The sequence below is a fragment of the Myotis nattereri genome (assembly GCF_964212035.1).
Source record: "Myotis nattereri genome assembly, chromosome: 6".
In the NCBI taxonomy this organism is placed as follows: Eukaryota; Metazoa; Chordata; class Mammalia; order Chiroptera; family Vespertilionidae; genus Myotis; species Myotis nattereri.
Genome location: NC_138081.1, coordinates 34,978,437 through 34,999,730, shown reverse-complemented (window position 1 = coordinate 34,999,730; position 21,294 = coordinate 34,978,437). Strand labels below are relative to the sequence as shown.

The 21,294-nt window shown below is 37.0% G+C and overlaps 1 protein-coding gene across 1 annotated transcript in view; it reads left to right on the top strand.

Moving 5' to 3' along the window:
• LOC308520818 (uncharacterized protein) overlaps positions 1-21,294 on the top strand; it is a gene marked incomplete at its 5' end in the record, with an annotated part of 89,645 nt that overhangs the window by 5,297 nt on the left and 63,054 nt on the right. Inside the window, 2 exons of the mRNA XM_081093548.1 lie at positions 8,569-8,641; positions 8,841-8,902. Coding sequence (XP_080949674.1) covers positions 8,569-8,602 — 34 coding nt within the window. The 3' untranslated portion in view covers positions 8,603-8,641; positions 8,841-8,902. The remainder of the gene's footprint in view (positions 1-8,568; positions 8,642-8,840; positions 8,903-21,294) is intronic.

The window sequence follows — 21,294 nt, the reverse complement described above, 5'->3', positions numbered from 1 at the left end:
TTGTTGACTTACTCTAAGAAATACTATGTGTTCTGCCTCACGTTTTTAATCCTGGTTTTGTATTTTAGTATTGATGATCCTCAACCTTGCAGGGGCTTAGGGTGGAAGCTGTCTTTCCTTTTGGGATCTAGGTTTTAGAATTATTGAAGGGAGGAGATTTCTACCTCTGACCCCATAGTAGTACATCCAGAATTCAACTCCAAATTTGCCTTTTCAGAGAAATATATGCCATCAAAACGTGAGGACATGATCAGAGAGACCCCTGCCTCCAACTTTTAAAAATACCTTTACTTTCTAGAGCTCTTATACTTTTCAAAGTGCCTTTTCTCACATCAGCTCACGTTTTCCTTACAATAACCCCGTAAAAATTATTAATATTAGTAGACAGACCCCAATGAGGCACCACAATGTTTCTCTTTTCCCATCTCCATTCTGTCTTGCAAACATATTGCAATGCTAGTCTTTGCTGTCTTCACCTCAGTTTTCTAAAATCAAGATTCTCTCATTATTTGCTATATACCCCCCAATCAAATTGAACCTCCTCTTGCTGGCTCATATAGTGGTCCTGAAACCATGGTCTTACATACTCTGCAGTTCCTGGAACATGGCTGGCTCACTCACTATAGTGCCTTAGCCCATATTGCTTCCCTGATGCCTTCTTTCAAACCAACCAGATTCTACCATTCTTCAATTTCCAACTCCTTCCTGGAGCCTTCCCAGATCATTAACATCTTAAAGGTTCTCTCCTCTGAATTCCAATGGTAGCCACAGCTATTTGGTCAATTATAACTTGGTCTTAAAGTCCTAAGGGAGAGAAAGTATATGATAGATTTTATATAGAGAAGAAAACAGTGGACAAAGTACGTTTTAAAGAGTTGACATCTACTAAGGAGCTATGGGAGATAAGCCAGGTTGCTCTGCCTTTGTGGTTCTACATTTCTTGAGCTGTAAATGTGGAGAGGTTTGGGTCAGATGATGTTGATGGTCCCTTCTCATTCTGAGGTTCTAGGACAACTTGGTCTTCCTTATGTGGGATGGGATATGGGCTCTTAATTGAGTTTAGGACTTGGTCTATCCCAAAGATTGCTAATGCTAAACATGGCAGTTTTTGAATGCCATGTACTTTTTTGGTAAGCTTTTTAAGCACAAGCATTCAGGGAAGGTTAGTGGAAGAGATGCATTAAGTAGTAGGATGATGTATTAAGGACAGTAAAGGGTTGTCTTTGTGAATGACTTCTTATTATAGAACTAGAGGCCCAATGCACAAAATTCATGCAAGAGTAGGCCTTCACAGCCATGGCGGCTGCCTCAATCGCACAGCTGCAGCCCCGGCTTCGTCCAGAAGGTCGGTCAGCTGTCTGGTCTAATTAGCATATTATGCTTTTTTTAATTATAGATAAATAGGGTCAGCTATTGGATAAAGTTTAGTCTTAATGTTTCCAGTGTACTTTGCATTTCATCTTTATTGGATAATGCTGTATAATAAATAGTTATTTAGTCAAAGCTCTAGAGTAAATGTCAGATGACTTTCTATAGTAATCTGGTTGATGACATAAGTCTGTATATGTATATACCTATATCACATGCATATTACCTTTGGATTAAGAAGGGGACCCCTAAATTATGAGGTGTTATTATACTCTGACCATTCATAAGAAAAATATCTCTTTAAAGTGTGTTGACATTTAATTGACCTTTGAAAGTTCATTCTGTTAATCATACTCAAAGTGTTAATGCTATGGTTGACTGCTCTGGTGTTTTTACATTCAGTCGTGCCTAGCATATAAATTCTTCAGCATAATTGCTACTTATTTAGCCAGAGTTTCTTTTCTTCACTGAAAATGTGAGTTGTATTTTATTTTTGTATCTTTAAAAAACACACACACATGCCCTGGCCGGTTTGGCTCAGTGGATAGAGCGTCGGCCTGCAGACTCAAGGGTCCCAGGTTTGATTCCGGTCAGGGGCATGTACCTTGGTTGCGGGCACATCCCCAGTGGGGAGTGTGCAGGAGGCAGCTGATCGATGTTTCTCTCTCATCAATATTTCTAACTCTCTGTCCCTCTCCCTTCCTCTCTGTAAAAAATCAATAAAATATATTTAAAAAACAAACAAACAAAAAAACCCCACACACAACAACTTTGCTTCAGGCTGGATAGTGCTAGGGGTTTGAATTGAAATGTTTTCCTGTCATTAGTTGTATGGGGTGTGGCTTCTTAATATAAGAGTAATGGAAATTTTTTTGCTAACTATACTTTTCTTCTGGCAGCAGTTAGAACTTTTCAAGATATAATGCTAAAGTATGGAGAAGCTTAACAATTTCACACTACACATTTTTAACAAAAACTTTTGAAACAATTCTTTTTGTATAAATTAAAACTATCATTGTATTACTTTTTATTAACAAAGATTCAAAGGATCTATTTTCATAGCAAACTCTAATTCCTTGAATTGCTGTGAATGGAGGGAACAGCTAAAAGGAGGAAGTGTGGAGAAAAGAGAGAGCCATCATGGAAAAGAAGAGATTTAATGAGGGAAAAATAATGGTGAACAAATGAAGAAAGAGAATTAGTGATTTCCTTCATACCCACACCTCATCCCCAACTTCACAGTAACAGAGGCAATTTCATTCTCTTTTCCTGACAAGGTTCACCAGGGAGTTAATGTACTGTAGGAGTGGAAAATTTCTCCCTTTTACATTTTGAGACTTGGGTGTGCTGCTTTGAGATGCCACTGGTATCTAAGTAATATTTGTTTATACTGGATATTTTTCTCTGTAGCCTTTGTAGATGGGGTTTAGAATACAAACAATACTGTTAGCAGAACTGCAGGTACTCGATTGCTATGTTTATTTTACTAGTTGAAAAACTTCCAGAGCCTTAGGACTTCTGAGTACATTAAAAAATACAACAGGCAATTTTAAAGAGTGCTTTAGAAAGAAAGGAAAAATAAGAAGAAAAGTTAGGACTATCAGGCTCTGTGATTCCAACCAATGGGGTAAGTTTTGTGTTTTTGGATTTTTTAATTAGTGTTTTCAAAGACTAAATTAGGGTACTTTTATCAATTATTTTTTAAATTTTTATTGAATTTATTGGGGTGACATTGGTTAATACAATTTATATAGGTTTCAGGTATACAATTCTACAATACATCATCTGTATATTGTATTATGTGCTCACTACCCCAAGTCAAGTCTTATTCTATCACCATTTATCCCCCCTTTATCCTTTTCTACCTTCCCTTAAGCCCTTTCCCTCTGGTAATCACCATACTATTGTCTGCGTCTATGAGGTTTTTTTTTTTCTTTGTTTAATTCCTTCACCGTTTTACCCAGCCCCCTCTGATAACTGTGAGTCTGTTCTCTGTATCTATGAGTCTGTTTCTATTTTTTTTGTAGGTTTATTTTGTTCATTAGATTCCACATATAAGTGAAATTATATGGTCTTTCTCTGACTGGCTTATTTCACTTAGCATAATACTCTCCAGGTCCATCCATACTGCTGCATAAGGTAAGATGTCTTTCCTTTTTATGGCTGAGTAGTCTTCCATTATGTAAATTGCCACAGCATTTTTATCCACTCATCTACTGATGGGCACTTGGGCTGATTCTAAATCCTGGCTATTGTAAATAATGCTGCAATGAACAAAGGGGTGCATATATTCTTTCTCAATGGCGTTTTGGGTTTCGTTGGATAAATTTCCAGAAGTTGAATTGCTGGGTCATAAGGCAGTTCCATTTTTAAATTTTTGAGGTAACTCTATACTGCTGTCTGCAGTGGCTGCACCAATCAGCATTCCCACCAACAGTACATGAGGGTTCCCTTTTTCTAAATCATTGCCCACATATGTTGTTTTTTGATTTATTGATGATAACCATTCTGACAGGTGTGAGGTCATCACTTATTTTTTAAGATGGGTGTAAAGTACTCTTATTGTATATAAATTACCTTTTAATAGATAGTTTAGGTGAAATAAAAGTGTGGCACTTTCATTCCACAGATTATAAGACTAAAGTTAATTCTTTAGGGAATTTAGGATTTCTTTTGGGATGCTGCTTAAATCATGCTTAATGACTTTTTTTGGTCAGATCACTAGTCTGAAAGTATTTTCTACTGATTTATGATTATACTAGAGGCCCAATGCATGTAATTTGTGCAAGAGTAGGCCTTCCTTCCCCCAGCTGCCAGCAACGTCTTCCCTCTGGCACCTGGGACCTGGGCTTTCCTCTGGCCACTGGCAGGGACCCAGGACCCGGGTTTCCCTAACAGCCCCAGCTTTGTCAGGAAGGTCGTCTAGAAGGACATCTAGGAGGACGTCCGGTCTAATGAGCATATTATGGCTTTTTTTTTTTTTTATTATAGATTGGGATAGAATCATTGGAATTGTGATGCTTCCAGAACATCCAAAATAATATGGTCAATTTTACCTTTAAACTTTCTGCTAATTCATTTTAGTGCCTCCTGAAGTTTCTCTCTTTATCTGCTTTTTTTAAAATATATTTTATTGATTTTTTATACAGAGGAAGGGAGAGGGATAGAGAGTTAGAAACATCGATCAGGTGCCTCCTGCACACTCCTCACTGGGGATGTGCCCACAACCAAGGTACATGCCCTTGACCGGAATCGAACCTGGGACCCTTGAGCACGCAGGCCAATGCTCTTTCCACTGAGCCAAACCAGTTAGGGCTTTATCTGCTTTTTGAATCTCTGTAGGAAGGTATATTATTCAGTAGTATTTATGAAAAATACTTGCTTTAAATAACAAAATGTTGAGCTAATTTAATGATAAAGTATTGATTTGAAGAAATTAATTTATTTTTAAATAACTATTCATTTTCCAGGTGGAGGGGCCTAGGTCTTAACAAGTTTGATTAGATCCCCATCAGTAAAACAAAGAGTAAACTGAAAAATGTATTTTCTTGATCATTGCATGGCAATAGCATGCTGTTCAAACATTTCAAGAATCACTAATAAATTACCTGTAGGGAATAGAAAGAGGGAAAGGGCGTTTTCTTTCTCATTTGTTCTTTTTTAATTTATCCATTTTCCTCCCACTTGTCTATCCTTCCCTATAGTCATGGAAATTTTTAGTTTCCTCCCCACTGTTCATCAGAGGTTCCCCATTTGTACATCCTAGATTACCACCACACCAAATTTTCTTAGGGAGAAATGGAATCTTCATCTTTAGAAACTAATGGAAGTTATCCCATAGTTTTCAGACCCTCTTTCTTCTTTACAGGAAAGAGAAGCAAAACAGTAGTTGGTAGTTTGTCATTGTTGCTTCTGTGGCTGCCCTATTTGGTTGACCTAAACTTTTTTACCTCCAGTCTTAATGCTTAAACCTACAAATAAAATTAGGGCCAGTCACACTATATTTCCATCATCAGTTATCCCTAGTGGTTCAAATTTAGCACAAACCTGCTGTTTGAGTACATATTAATTAGGTGAATATAATAGGATGAAATCATGAGTTTTTAATAACTATTCTTTGACTTGAGGTATAGTTATCTTGTGAGTTTACAGTTATTTTGTTGAAAGTCTGAAAAAGTCCTCACATGAGCAACTAACCTGCTGATTGCCCAAAATAGTGTAAGTCATACATTAACTTGTAGTAAGTAAAGTGCTGCTGAAAGTGTTTGGTTTGGAGATGCAGTGAGCTATTTCAAGTTAAGTTGCCTTTCTCTATATGAAATAGTGTAGAGGTCTTGCAACCGGATTTCAAGGTTCAACCCTGAATATGAATTTTTTGGTCCCTTTTTCTGTATGCTGTGTCATTGTTTGCCACAAGTATAAGGTATATGAACCTTTTTCTTTTGCTACTTTTAACCGAATTCCTATGCCAGACAGTATTGGAGGTAATTCTATTGAAAGCTTCATAAGTCAACTATTAACTACTGTGTCCATAAGTATACTCTCAAACTATCTTATAATCCTGCTTTTTAAAAAATGTATGGGTGTGGGAAGTGATGGTGAGTGAAGTCAGGCTAAATTGTGCTTCTTTGTATTAAGAAAAATCACACTAATAATGGAAGACTGTGTCCATGATTCGTGTATGTTTAATATTTAAAAAACTCTTCCAACCCTCTCCCACTCCATTTCCCACCCCTACCTCATAAATTCAAGCAGTTGAAGGGATTAGAGTCAGAGGATTTTATAGCTGGAAGGGTTTAAGAGAGAATCTGATTAACCTTCTTGTTATAGTTGAGAAAATTGATGTCCAGTGAGGTCAAATGAGACCATGTAGCAAGTTTAAAAGCCCAAATGACATTAGTAGTTTATTTCCCTTAGTAAACATTCTTCTGATTAATCTGCCCTAACATGTTCATAATCAGAAGGTAATAATAAGGAAGAATAACTAATCTGTCCATGGTGCTTTCCCGTATCTTAGTCATTTCTCAGAAGAGGACTGTGAGGTGTAGGTAAAGTAGTGTCCAATCACAGAGAAAATAGGCTCAGTGACAGTCAGAAATCTGCCTGTGCCAATCATCTATCAAAAGGGCCCAGTGCTCCCTGTCTTTACACCTTGGCAGAAGCATCAGCTGGTCTCAAGATAATTTCATAAACCACAGGCTGGGGAATCACATCTTCATATTATAGCTTTTGTTCTAAACACGAACCAATTAACTTTTGTCTACTTCATCACTTTTAAAAGGGGGGGCCCTATTTTTTAAGAGTTATGAACTCATAAATTTCAAAGGAAACATGCTGCATAATTATAAATAAGGTGTGTTTTAAGACTCTCTTTATCAACGTTTTAAAAATTCAGCCTGCATTCTTTGGGTACCTGCTATGTTAAGCATGTTATATACTCCAGGAGACACAATAATGGCTGAGACAGAATCATGGCCTTCAGAGCTTATATAATCTCTCTTTTCAAAGATTTATCGAGATGGAGAACTGTTTCTGAGAAATGGCTGGTACTATCTACATATTACTCTTGAGATATGGGAGAACTAATTCTTATATCTGGGATAATGGGTCAATCATTTTTTTCTAAATGTTTATATTAAAGTACTCAAAGAAAACTTATAAAATACAAAAAATAGGAAGGAAAAACATGTATGCTCTAAATTTTTGACACAATATTATTTATATTATGCCTATAGATTTTCTTGTCTTTTCTTGAATTTGATGGGATATCTAATGTTTGTATCACTGCAGAGCTTTGTAACCTGTTTTACTGATTACATAATTCAAGAAAGAATCAGTTTCTGAGCATGTCAATAATATGGCTGTTTTTGTATGGCATTTATTGATGTTATTTTACACAAAATGATTAAGAAAAGACTCTAACCTTGGCTAATTCTAAGAAATACTTTTTTAAAGTATTTTTTAAGTGCACTAAGTGGCAAACTACTTTCAAATCTTTCTTTAAGAGCATCAAAATCATTTAACTTGGCTAAAATATCCATAGAAATATCAACTATGTACAGTTGCCGTAAGTTAAAAACAAATTGTGAAATGTATAAACAAAAAATATTTTAAAATGCAGTTTCTAATACTAAACATGTTGATTTTTTACTGTTTGGAATAATTTAATAGCTTTGATTTTAAAAAGCAAAAACAAGGACTGTTTGAATTTGGAATTCTTCCATGTGATGATTACAATGAAATTAATCTTAAACTTCTAATGTCCCTCTCTAGAAATAGGACCTGGGTGAGAGTGCTCTTTGTGCGAAATCTAATGGAGCAGGAATCCCTGAGTGGGGAGAACTGAGCCAGCAGGTGGTTTGAGGGATGTTGCCTGGGAATTGCTAACAGTAACGCTGAAGGAAGAGAGGGAGAAAGGATGGGAGGAGAGGGATGGAAAGTCCCTCATTAGCCTGAAGGCTGGGATGCCCTGACCCTCTGGAATCCCCCTGCCTGGTGAGAATGCCAGCCACAATAGGAGAGGATGATGAAGTCAGTTGATAATAACCACAACACTCTGATAAGCTTGGATAGCTCCTATCTCAGTAGCCCTGGCCTTCATTGTAAATCAGTATTATTTTAAATGAGATTTTGACAAATGAATAAAATATATGAAGAATGAGTAAGTGATTGAATGAATTGTATCAGCAATGGACATGGATATTTGTTTCTACTCAAAAGGTTTTTTTTATTGTTATGTCCAATTTATAGTGAAAACACATTTTTATTGAATTATTATTAACTATATCATATTTATATAAACCTACACCCTCTCCAACTCCACAGATGACTCAGGAGGTTAGAATAACAAAAAAAAAATCATAATATTGCAGTGAGGAATAGATGTGATTCCAACTCTTAAAGCCTGGTGTTTCCATCTGTGTGATAATGATACCATGGCAAGGTTAAAATGAGATTATGTGTAGACATTGTTTGACATACAACAAAAATGTATTAGAGTTAAGGCTGTAAACTTGAGTATACACAATTGAGCTTATTCTCAACTTATTTTGCACTACAATTTTACAAAAGAGTGTTAATTGAACAAAATATATTAACTTCTGGAGTAGGAGAGATTTTATTCTTTATAACTCTGTAAACTCTATACTATCCAAGATATAATGCCTTGCTTCCTAGAATTTGAGTTTCTTAATCTTCCAGGTGTGCACAATCCATGGGAAAATGTTCCCAGTAAATTTACAGCCTATGGCCAGTTTCAACAGGCAAGGACCAGGTAGGTCTGTATTTTTATTAATTTTTTTTTAAAGCAAGGGAAAGTTCATCACTGTCATTAGTAAAAAATATAATGTGAATTAGAATTCAAGTAGGCTAAAAACACTGGCCTACTAAGTGTAAAGTATAAATAGAAGAAGATGAAGATTACTTTTAAAAGGCAGAATTTTGTTTGTTCATTTATTTTCCTTTCATTTCAGACCAGTTCTGTGCATGTTTTCTACAGAAGGAAGCAGAGACTACTTGTGTTTCTTGCCTTAAGGTGGGTTTTCTGAAGGAAGGGATAGGGGCCAAATGCCAATACTATTGATACAGTTTGCCTGGAACCTTGGCCTCCAGAGAGATGGTGGATGGAAAGATGCAGAACAGAGCCTGGACACTGGGTTCTGTGCTGACATGAAACACTTCCATTCCTAGGATGTCAATGACTAGCATTCAGAGACTAGAGGGAATGGAGGTTAGATGAATGTGCAGGAAAAGAGAGGTGGAACCATAGGACGAAGTATCATTCTCTAGTAGGTAAGATCACTTACATGCACCTTTGCATTTTCTTGACCAAAGGACAGACCTAGTATAAATAAATAAATCAACAAAAACAGTAATGATAACTTCCTCCAGCTGCTGATTAGTGCCTAAATCTCACCATTCAAGTATGAAATACTCTGATATCCTAAAATCTGGAGAATTTAGGTATATGAAAGGAGGGAGGTGGGGGAGCATGAGCACTGTAATAATTTAAGCTGTTCTTAATTATGCAGAGTTTAGGAAAATAAACTGATTATAGAATCAGCTAGAGGCCTGATGCACGAAATTTGTGCGTGGATACGCTCCCTAGGCCTGGCCTGTGATCAGGGCCATCTTCCCTGGCAGCTGGCCCTGCCCCCCGCCGCCATCCACCCCTTTGGCAATGGGAGCCTGCCGGCCAGGGAGAGGGACCGAGAGGTGGTCAGTGTGCCTCATAGTGACTGATTGAGCGGTCATTCTGGTTGTTCTGCCTTTAGGGTCAATTTGCATATTACCCTTTTATTATATAGGAGGATAAGAGGGTTCAAGACTGAATAGTTTAGGATAGCTAAGGAAATTTATAAAACTTTATCTGGGGCCAGTCCTAAACTGTGCACTGCCAGAAGGAATTCATCCTTCAAACTGTTAAAACAAAATGGTCTGGGGAAGATTACAAAATCTGATTAGAGTATAGACATCCAGAACTGCACTTTGGGTAGGGAGACTTTTATGCATTTTCAGGGTTAATTAAGACAAACCTGGGTTTGATGTATTAAGACACAATTGATTCTTATACTGCCATATTTATTTTTAATTCATGATTTTTAAAATGGATTTACTGGTCACATTTCTCAGGTAGTGGCAAGATCTTAGGCAAATTTATTTAGTTCTGTCTTTCTAGATGAGTGGTTTTCTGCCTGGAAGGTATAGCAAAATCATTTTATAACTTTTGTGAAATGCACATACTCAGCTCCCTTCCTATATGAATAAGAATTTCAGAGTCCATAGGGCAAGGGGCAGTACAGGTATGTGGGGCTAGAAAAAACTGTCCTGGGAATTGTTGCCACACTCTCATTTGGGGGATTGCTGTTCCAAATAGAACTGGTACTGGTCAATTACTCAAAAACAACCAAATAGCTTACACTAAATAACACTCAGTCTCCAACTGGCAGAATTATTCCACACCTAGTTGGGATGGATCTGATTTACCTTTCACATGGATTTCATCTAGCTGACTTGCTAAAAAGGAAGCCCATGTACATAGACACTTGTTAAATGCCCTTCTATTTACGAACTTTGTAACTAAGATTTTATGGTCTTTCATGCTTTGTTTGGAGAAGTTTTTATGTTTATTCATAGAACTCTGAGCAGAAGGCTGGATTTTCAACGTTGTGCTAAGGCTTAATATCTTTCACCTGTTCACAGAATTGTTCCTTGAGATTGTTTGCTTAGGATGTACTACTAGTCGCTTAGGGTTTTTCATTTTTAATTTAAAGCTATTATTTAAAAGTGCTAAGATTCCAAAGCAAGTAGGAGATCTGTCACTTTGAGGAAAATTTATGGGAGTGAAAATATTTTCTTTTTGTAAACAGTTACTGCTATACAATATCTTCACAGGGTGGAAGGATTGTTATTTATCTGTTTTAATTAAAGAGTACCCTGACTGTCTATTTGTGACTAACTTAAAAGAAGTGGGTGTCTTGTGGAGAAGTTCACAAGGTTGGTTACTGTAGCTGAGTTTGGTGAACTGACTCAAGCTCTAGTCAGCAGTGGTATAGGAATGCCAAGTACTAAGAATTTGTGGAATGTAGAATCTCACAGCACTGATAAAGTTTGCTTTGTTCCCCTATGTGACTTGACCCATTGAGAAAGCGTGGTTCCCTAGGAAGTTTTAGTAGTTCAAAGCCCTTAGTTAATAAAGAAAAAGGCCACAACATAACTCAGCTTGTTTTCACCTGCTGCCTCAAAGATTAACTTTCTTAACCTTAATGGGATAGAGTTACCCTTTGCTTTGAAAAAGTAATTTATAGAGCTCTTCACATTTGTTAGTTTCAGTAAACATGACACTGTTTGTGTGGATTTGTTTATGTTTTGGGTTTGGTGTCACAAACTACTAAGACTTCTGCAATTTAAGAACCTTATGGTAACTTCATCTGAAAACAAATCTCAGGGAAAGGCACACCCTCTTTTCTGTATCAACTTAATCTTTCACTGGACTAGGAAGGGTTTTGAATTACTTCAGGAAAGTAGTGACTGATAGAGCTTAACCTTCAGTTTTCCTCATTTATTTTCATAAAAGAATGGGAGTGGAATTCAAAACATTCAAATTTAGAGTTAACGTGCGTCACTCTGTTGCGAGTGATAGGTTCAGTGTTTTTCCAGTGGGAAACTGTGATCCACAACTGATATATGCCTGTTGTAGACCTTGTTATTCCATTCTACTTTTCTCCTGATTGTTGCTTACTCTTTCAAAAACCAGCTGACTTTACAAATTGTTTCTGGGAGCAGATTTTAGAGCAAAAGTGATACATAAAAGCAGCACGTAAGTCTTGTTTTTGTCAGAATTTATAATGTTTGAAATAAACCTTTTATTTTATTGAGAGTCTAATTTCACTTAAATGTAGTATTTAATGTTAAATGTGCACTTTATGTTGCTAACATGATTTAATTTCCATGTTTGGTCACTTTCACTCAAAGAAGGATTTTCATTACATAACACATGCTGGAGTCATTTTAAGTAACTCTGCTTTTGCTTGTTTGTTCCTTGTAGCTAACAGTAATGAATAAGATCTGTTTGCATATGTCATCTTAGTACATCAAGGATTTTTTAGGAATTTGGTAAATGAATAATAGACATTCATGAAGCTTATTGTTTTGAATGTGAGACATTTTTTTACAATATTTCTATTTGAATGAGACTTCAGTAATGTACAGACTTGCTGCCTATACATCTTAGACACACCTGCTGGGGAATCTTCTTCAAGTTAACAGAGGGAAAGCAGATCCCTGTTGACAGTGAGCGACTGTAAACATCCTCGACTGGAAGCTGTGAGGCCACAGACGGGCTTTCAGTCGGATGTTTGCAGCTGCCTACTGCCCCAGACTTCAAGGAGCTGCTTTAGGGGCTATTATCTTGTTAACTAGAACTGAATACCTTGCTTTCTCTTTGATACATTTTTGCAAAGCTTGGGTGAAAATGGTATAAATTAAATAACTTTGAAACCATTTCTGTACATTTTTAGAGGACTTCAGCAGGGCAGAAGTGCTCTGTGTCTGTATAGAATTTGCAAGTGGGAGACATCTGTAATACTCTCAACAATAAAAATTAATTTTTAAAAAACAGCAAAGTATTCCTGAAGGAATAAGGAAATATATTATAGTATCTTTGTTCTTATAAAAAGTGTACTAAGGCAATATTTCACAAATCACTCTAAAAAGTGATTTGTGTTCTCCTGCTGTTTATATTTATCTTTAATTTCAAAATAAGTATTTTTAAAGAGCCATTCACTAACATTTCTATTAATGAAATTAAATTATTTGGAAAGAAAAAAAAAGTAAAGGCCAGAGTGAAGAATTAATTCACTTTGTCTGGATGGATTAAATCTCTTTTATTTCTTCATAGGTTCAGTTTTTAAGTAATAAAGTAGTTTTCACTTTCATAAGAAACTAATATTGACTCAACTAACTCTTATTTGAAAAATCTATTTGTTCTTGTTTTAGCTGATGAGAATAGTATTTTATGCATTTGTTGATACTGTCCCCATTCAATCGAACTGTTAACTTTGCTTTATGTAATAGGATTTATCTCTTTAAAATGCTATACTAAATATATGAAAACAAGCTAAGTTTTTTTAAAAGAACCCTGTTTTGGATCTCTGTGAAAGACCTAATTTCTAACTTTTTTTTTTTTTTTTGTAAATCTGTATTTGTCTTACGGAACATTTGTTTAATATGAAACACTTAAATAGTAGAAATGAGACACTTTGAAAGGAGATGAGGGCAACATCCTTTATCTTAACACATAGTATCTTCTAAACATGTGGTATTGTCATTAATGTAGAAATTATAGTTTCTGTTCCCCCATTATTACCTATTGATGATGTTGATAAGAGGTGATACTGAAACATTGTGACCGATCCACCATTTAAAATTTTACCAAACTACAGTTGAACACTCAGCTGGTATTGATATATATATATATATATATATATATATATTTTTTTTTTTTTCTTTAAATTTCCCTCATACATAGAGCCATCAAGTGAAAAATACTCAATTAGTCATACTGGGCCATGAGAGGTTAGTAGATTGCCACTGAAATGGGTGGGAGGTGTGAGGGCTTTCCATGTGCTAGGGCTGGGGTCTGGAATTGAGAATGTGGCCTGTTTTTTAATAGGTAAACTTAAAACACTTAGAGTAAATAACTCAGTTGTGTCCCAGGGTAAATGACTATAAGTTTGGAGAAATGGGTAAACTTTTCCTAGTTCTTTGACCTTCACTTGCATTAGGTTCTTCTCCTGTGTTATTTCACATGCCCTTTCTTTCTTCACTGACCTCTAAATTTTCCATTTCCCATTTCTATTTGGTTATTTCCTTCATTTAAGTAATTGCTTATTAGAATATTTTAATTTATAAAAACTACAACATTCTTACATTTTTTTAAACCAATAAATAAAAATCTCAAGAAAACATTCTGGATAATTTTTAAATTCTATTATTTGTTACGCCCTGTGCCCCATATTTCCATAGTAACAATCTAAAGTGGTATTTTAAGATAATAGCAAAAGTATGCAATATGTATTTGGAATAAGATCTGAATACAATTTTTTTATTTTGCAAAAATATCCAACTTTTAAACTTTACATTGTTTTACATTTCTACCACTATATTAGACAAAGTTATTGTGTACTTAAGTAAGATACATTAATATTTAGCATAAATTACTCTTTATTGCTAATTACTTTCATGTGGTTTTTCTTCTTTACATAATTTCAAAATTCCATGTTTGTATCACCATAATAAAATATAATATATGATCTAGAATATAAAGTTCTTGAAATGGACCCCAGTAGGTCAGCTACTGAGAATAAAACAGTAAAAAATGTGGGCTAGATAAATGTAGCCTAAGTGTAGCTGTAAAGTTTGTAACATTAAAAAGATAGCACTACACTGAGTAATCATCATAGCTACTGTATGTTTGGTTTTTATTTATAATTTGCCAAAATAAAAATTGGCACATTCTTGGAAGGAAGATTTTTAAAGGAAGTGCAAGAGATTCTAAAAGTGGCATTCATGACTCATTTAAATGATACTTATTTCCTGACCTTAAAACTCTGATTTGAACCTGCACTGCATTCGGTCATGATGCTATCTATAAAACCTGTCCTCTACTAAAGAATACCTAAAACCAGGGGCAAGGACTGTGGAGGCAAAGGTTTCACATGAAGGCCTGTATGAGAATGAGGAGGATATACCTTGGAAACCTGGCTCTGCCCAAACAGATTGCTCTCAGAATTGCCTTGTTTTCTTTTACTAAAATTGTAGCTAGATATTACTATTTCAGGGGGAAAAAATCTCTCTTGAAGTGGTGTCAGTTTGTGGTGGCTTAAAAATAATGCAAAGATGCCAGTTGTTTTTCTGTATTAGAAGAATAACCAGGGTTAATTATTTCTCTTAATTTTTGACTTACTGAAATCTTACTGAAGTTCTTTGTTAACCAGCTTATCGGTCTCACTAAAATAATGGAAAAGACATGCTTTGTATTGCACTGTATCAGAGTAAGTATCCTAAGTAGATACGGAAGATGTATTTAATAGTGTGTACTTATAGCTGTTGTGTGCATGAGCTAAGTTGTTAAATCATTTAAGAGATTGGGTTTCTTATGATTATTTTTCCCCTTCCTTTTTTTTAACTCTTCTTAATGGCAAAAAGCCAGTAAAGAAAATTAGGGGAGGCAACCTTATCCTGTGAATGTGCTTATTATTAGAAACAATAGTCAATCAAATAAATATTCTTCAATAGGCTTTTTTAGTTGTCATGCACGAATAAGTATATCTCACTAATTAATACATACTTTAAATCATCAGTGTGAATGTGGTGGGCAAGTTAATGTTGCCAAGTGATACTTAATCTGCCTTTCCTAATTTGTATATCTAATTATTATATAAACTTAATGATCCAGTACTTTGAGAGTAGAGGCTTTTAATGCAAATTAACACGAAGTAGGTTGGGGATTCATTCAGCACAGAACACTCAATGTGAACTTACTGTCCCCAAAGGCTTCACTGCCCCACATGGTTAAACAAATTAATGAATGAGCTCCTTCAGGTATCATAATGACACTGAGTAAAATCAGAATATCTCCACAGCTCTAAATTCAAAAATGACACCATGATATCTCAGGATGTGAGATACCTTACTGGCATGTGTGTTGGAAAACATAAAATGTTATATACAGTTATTATAAGCCTATTATTCTCAATGTGCTTCCTTGAAGAGACTGAACTACCATTTCTGAATTTTGGATTTGGTCTTTTTAGCTAAGGAGTTAAACTCTTGAACAAACACTTATACCAATGTAGGAAAATATATTTAAAAGCTAAAGAAATGCATGCTGTTAAAGATATAAATAAATGTTCCAGTGCCATAAAAGAGTGGCACAGTCAAGATTCCCACAGCGGAAATACATTTATTTACAGGATTTGTGATGTTAATGAATGGAAGCATTGTTGTCCTATGTAAATGAAGATTTATTTGCACTGAGTGTAAGTATGCTGAAATGAGACAGAAAATTGCTGAAAGTTGCAAATTCAGGTATTCAACTTGCAGTATTCATATTTTGCACATAATAGATCTTTCTAAGTACATATTAAGAAAGTGATTTTGTTAAATTCTTTAATCTTTAATTGTCATGTTACATTAAAATTATCTTTGGAATTATAATCTTTCAACTATGGACTGTCTGTCTGGAAAATTTAATTTTGAAACATTTATTCTTTTTCATATACTATCAGTGGCTTTCTTGGTCATATCAGAAATATAGTTGTCTTTTTCCAGTTCTCATTATACTCCCTTACTCCAGTAAATCTGTATTTTACTTTAAATAAGTTCTAACAGTCAGATATTGAATAAAAATTTAGGAAATTTGTACTCTGTTTATTCACAGAAAGAATAATGTTCAGTGGTATTTTGTACTTCATCTAACCTCTTTGTACTTTAGCTTTAGTTTCTGGGCTGATTTTGTTAATTTCTTATAACTTGTTCCTAAATCTCTAATTAAAAATAAATAATTTTGAATTGTTAGAACTTCTAAATATTTAAGGCTATTTTAATAGCATAAATTCAATTTGTCAAAATGCAATTTACTAAAATATAATTTTTTTTTCTAGAAAATAATATTCGGTTATTGGTTCCTATTTAATTCTTAAAGCCAGCTTTAATTTAGTTTCCCACCCAAGATAACACTCAAGACCAGTGCTGGGAGAAGTCAGGTTTATGTTTAGGAAATGGAAATTAAGTCCCAGGGCCGGGTAAGCAGTGCCGTGTTCTGACTCTGGACATAGTAGCTCTCTTTTTCTGAAGAGAACAGAAGAGTCCTGAGAGTGACTAACATCTAACTACCAATTATTTTTAGGTTAAGGAAGAATAGGAGAATTCCAATGAAGGCAGGATTTTTTCTTATTAAGAACTAAAGGCCTGGTGCATGAAGATTCATGCATGGGGGGTGGGTCCCTCAGCCCGACCTACACCCTCTCCAATCTGGGAGCCCTCAGGGGAGCCCTCTCCAATCCGAGAGTTTCTGTCTGTCTTTGCAATCATATGAGGGAATTGTCTGAGACCCCAACCCAGTTTGGTTTGGTTCTCACAGAATAATAGAGGTCTTTTTTTTTCTTTGCTCCATTGGTGAAGATTTCTTAGAAGTTGCAGGATATCTTTCCTTTAATTTTTCCTAGACACTCTGACTTATGTCTCTCACCTTTGCTTTCCCTCCATCCCCCACAGTAACTTGCACAGCAACAGTAACTTGCTCCAAGCTCACTTTGCTCTAGTGCCTAGGACAGTGATGGCGAACCTATGACATGTGTGTCAGAGGTGACACGCGATTTTTGGTTGATTTTTCTTTGTTAAATGGCATTTAAATATATAAAATAAGTATCAAAAATATAAATCTTTGTTCTACTATGATTGCAAGTATCAAAAAATTTCTATATGTGACACGGCACCAGAGTTAAGTTAGGGTTTTTCAAAATGCTGACACGCCGAGCTCAAAAAGTTCGCCATCACTGGCCTAGGAGATCCGTCTGCCACCAGAACTACAATTCCCAGCATTCCTGGTGCTCCCCGCACTCCTGGTTTTCTCTTCCTGCTCTGTCTCCATCCCACGGCCTCCCACTCTGCCAAGTCCTCCAAGCCACCAGCTCTCCCTCTCTGCTCTCTGCCCGGCGGCTTGGGGAGAGTGACTGAGGGAGCCACGTCCCCCCAAGCTGCCGACTCTCCCGCTCTGCTCTCCACCCGGCGCCTGTGTATGCAAATTAACCCACCATTGCATACTCACTCCTGATTGTCTGGTGGTCATCGCAGGTGTACGTCAATTTACATATTTCTCTTTTATTATATAGGATGACTAGAGGCCCGGTGCTTGAAATTTGTGCATGGGTAGGGTCCCTAGGCCTGGCAGGCGATCAGGTCCAGTCTGTGGGGTGACTGGCAGGGTGATCGGGACCCCAGCTTGCACCTGCCTTGGCTTGGCGCCACCCATCGCCAGCCCCACCGCTGCTGCCGGTCACCTCCCTCTGCAGGGTGACGGTGGGGCAATCGGGGGGGTCTTGCTTGCACCCGCCTTGGCTGGCCTGGCACCACTCGCTCACTGGCCTCACCACCCGCTGCCGCCGCTGGTCGGGGCCAGCAGGCTAGGGCAGCTCCTGCATTGTGCGTCTGCCCCCTGGTGGTCAGTACACATCATAGCAACCAGTCATTCCTCCATTCTATTGATTTGCATATTAGGGTTTTATATAGATAGATTGTATCTTAGATTAAGATATTACTTAATGGCTATGGTACATAAATGCTGCACTGCACTCTGTGGGAGCATCTTCTAAAGGGGCTATTTATTATTTGCTTCTGCCCCATCTTCTGCTCTGCCCCAGCTTTCTAAGCTCCAGCCATACCAACTTTCAATTCTCTGAACAACCTTGCTCTATTCCTTTGCATTCCAAAGTCTTTGTCTTAGCTCTTCCCTCTGTATAAATTGAATACTCTTATTTAACCCACCTCTACTTCTAAACATAAATTCTTGCACACTCATACTTTAGGTCTCATACTTAATGTCATTTTTTCATGGGTCGTCTTCCTTTATTTCCTTCTCTTCATGATACGGGTTCCTTTGTCCTGAGAAGCAGCCCATCAAAATTATGGGGTAGGGGGAAAGCAGTCCAGGCAGAGGGAACAGCAAGTGTAAATAAGCAGAAGTTGGATCAGGCAAAAATTATGAAGTGTTCTGGTTCAGATGAACAAGATAGGATTAGGCAAGACAGGGCCCTGCAGACCTTGATGACAAGTTTGAATTTTACTGGTAAGCACCAGATTAGTACTTGTTATCATAAAATGTTCTTTGAATTTTGAGTTAAATGTAATTATGGGACCTCAAACATATTGACTAACCCTATCAGAATGTGGATAATAATTTTTTAAAATGATGTGTAACAGGTTGTTTCAATAAATATTGAATGCCACTAGCATAAAGAATAGTGAATGTTAGGGACTAAAGGATACAAAGTTGAAAAAGACTTGATCCCTGTGGTTGCTAATAAAGGTGGGATGAGATAATGGCATGTGGACCAGAGACCCAGAATTACCTGAATCCCACTGGAGACTGCCATCCCTTCATGAAAAGGTCTCACAGGAAATACATGCTAAGAAAAGAAAACGTAACATTACTAAATGGAACATTCCCTCCAACCCCAATATAGGATGCCAATGAACCAGGCTGAACCATTTCATACTCCTTTAGCCTAGAGCCCCATATTTATGAGAGATCTTGAGCAGAATAGAGTATCTGAAGAGATGAGTATATCATATCGTTTACTCTTGGGAGGAAGAACATCCACAAGAAAGTTTACCCAAATGTGATAAAAACTGTGCCCATGTCTTTCAGCTGAGCCCATTGGCCAAGAAATGTCAGCAAACCTGCCCCACCAAAGAGCAAAATTCCTCCTCTTCGTGTATGTATCTGGGGTAGGAGCAGGGGAGTCAGGGAGGAAAGAGGGTAAAAGATGCTGATATGCACCCGTATTCCCCCTAGATTCCAGTACTGCACTCAAACAATTTTTATTGAGGTGAAGTTGAAATACATGTAAAATAAGCGATATTGGCACATGATGTCCTGAATAATGGAAGTAATAATAAAATACTGACTGGCATTTATTGAGTATGTGCCCGGCACTGTTGTGTTTTGTAATTACTTTAATCCTCACAATAGCCCTGGGAGTTAGGTGCTATCATAATTTTACAGATCAAGAAAGTGAAGCACAGAAAGGCTAAATGCCTTGTTCAAGGTCACTCAGGAAGTAGAAGAGAACCTAAGTAAAGAATAAAAAGTGCTGATAATCACATAAGAAAGAACAGCCAATGTAAGCCTGAAGAGCAGTGAAAGGCACTTGAGTCATACTTTCCTCAGGTTGAGGATGTGAGGAAGCACATGGTGTGTTGGGGAGTTCAGGGAGGGCACGTGCCTAAAGAGGTGCCTGCTCTGTGCTGCCTGGTTACCCCTCAGGAGGTCAGAGGGAACCTGGAAGCCATGTAGTCAGAAACTGTGCTGGAATGTTGTGGAGGCTCTACATATGTGGTGCAAAAATATCTACACTTTTAAATGGTGTTGAATTATAGGATACAATTATGCAGAAATGTTTTGTTTCCCTTGAAAGCTAGAAAACAAGGGTCGGCTCTGGCTGCCTCTGTAAATAGGCTGCTGTTTTTCTTTCTTTTTGTAGTTGTAAAGAATCATTCATGCCAGCGTAGTTAATGAGCTTCCGCAGCTGTTAAATGAAATTACATATTCTGTTCATCCAGAGCCCTCTATGCTGCCATTGTCTCCTGGCCGTCTTGGTGTCTTCTAAGCACCGGGATACTTCTAAGTCACAATGGCCGGGCTTGTTCTCAGTCCAGGAGGTTCTGTGGTCTGGGTCAGACAGGCCTTCAGAAGGAGAGGCTATTTTGGCAAAGGTAGCCATAATAGGATGTTACTTTTCCATATCACAGCTGCCCTCCTCAGCTAGGACTGTGAGGAATACTAGGGGGGAACTATTCAAAATTTTCTAAAAAGGTTATTTTAAGCAAAATTATTATCCCTCAAATTATACACAGACACTAACTTTCAGTTTTCCAAGGAGGGCACTTCACCAACTCATAGACAGCTCTGACTGAGGGGATTGACCCCGATTTGGCCCTTCTCTTCCTTCATGATGTTTCTTTTCACACCTGTCAGAATTGGAGCTTCCTGGTTATGGCTTTTAGTATAAGTTTGAAGATTTTCCAGTCTCCCAATCTATTGTTGCTCTAAATTCGGACTTTCACATCTAGTCTTCCTCACTGTCTCTCTGAGATAATCACATCTTCTTGTGCACTCCAGAAATTGCTAACTCCCCATGTGCCTCCAGGAAGTCACTCTTCATTCTGGCACCACCAGGATCCACTTTGGGGCTCTGATATGCAGCTGCTGACCTCTTCTGGGCTGTGTTCAGTGGGCATCTGCTGGTTACAGCCAGATGCTTTTTGGTAAAAAGGAAGTAACCTCACACTGGGACTAACTGCACAAGTCTCTCTTTATTGCATAGGAGTTGTGAAACTGCTTCTTCATAAATGTCCCTCTTTCCAAACACCTAATTCTCTGTCCTCCTCCATTGAAACAATATTTAGATTTCTTTTCACAGATACTTCCACCATATATTTACTGTAGGGAAAAAATATTTGCTAGGTAGTATTTGACTATCTGCTGTATGAAAAACCAGGTCTATGGTTTCTGGGTTATTGCCATAAATAACTAATAAAGAGTTAATCCTGATGAAGTATTAGTTTAACCAGTGAATAAGCACAGAAAACAAAAACATATGTGTAGCTACGTATTCTTATACTTCCCATGTCTTTGCCTTCCCA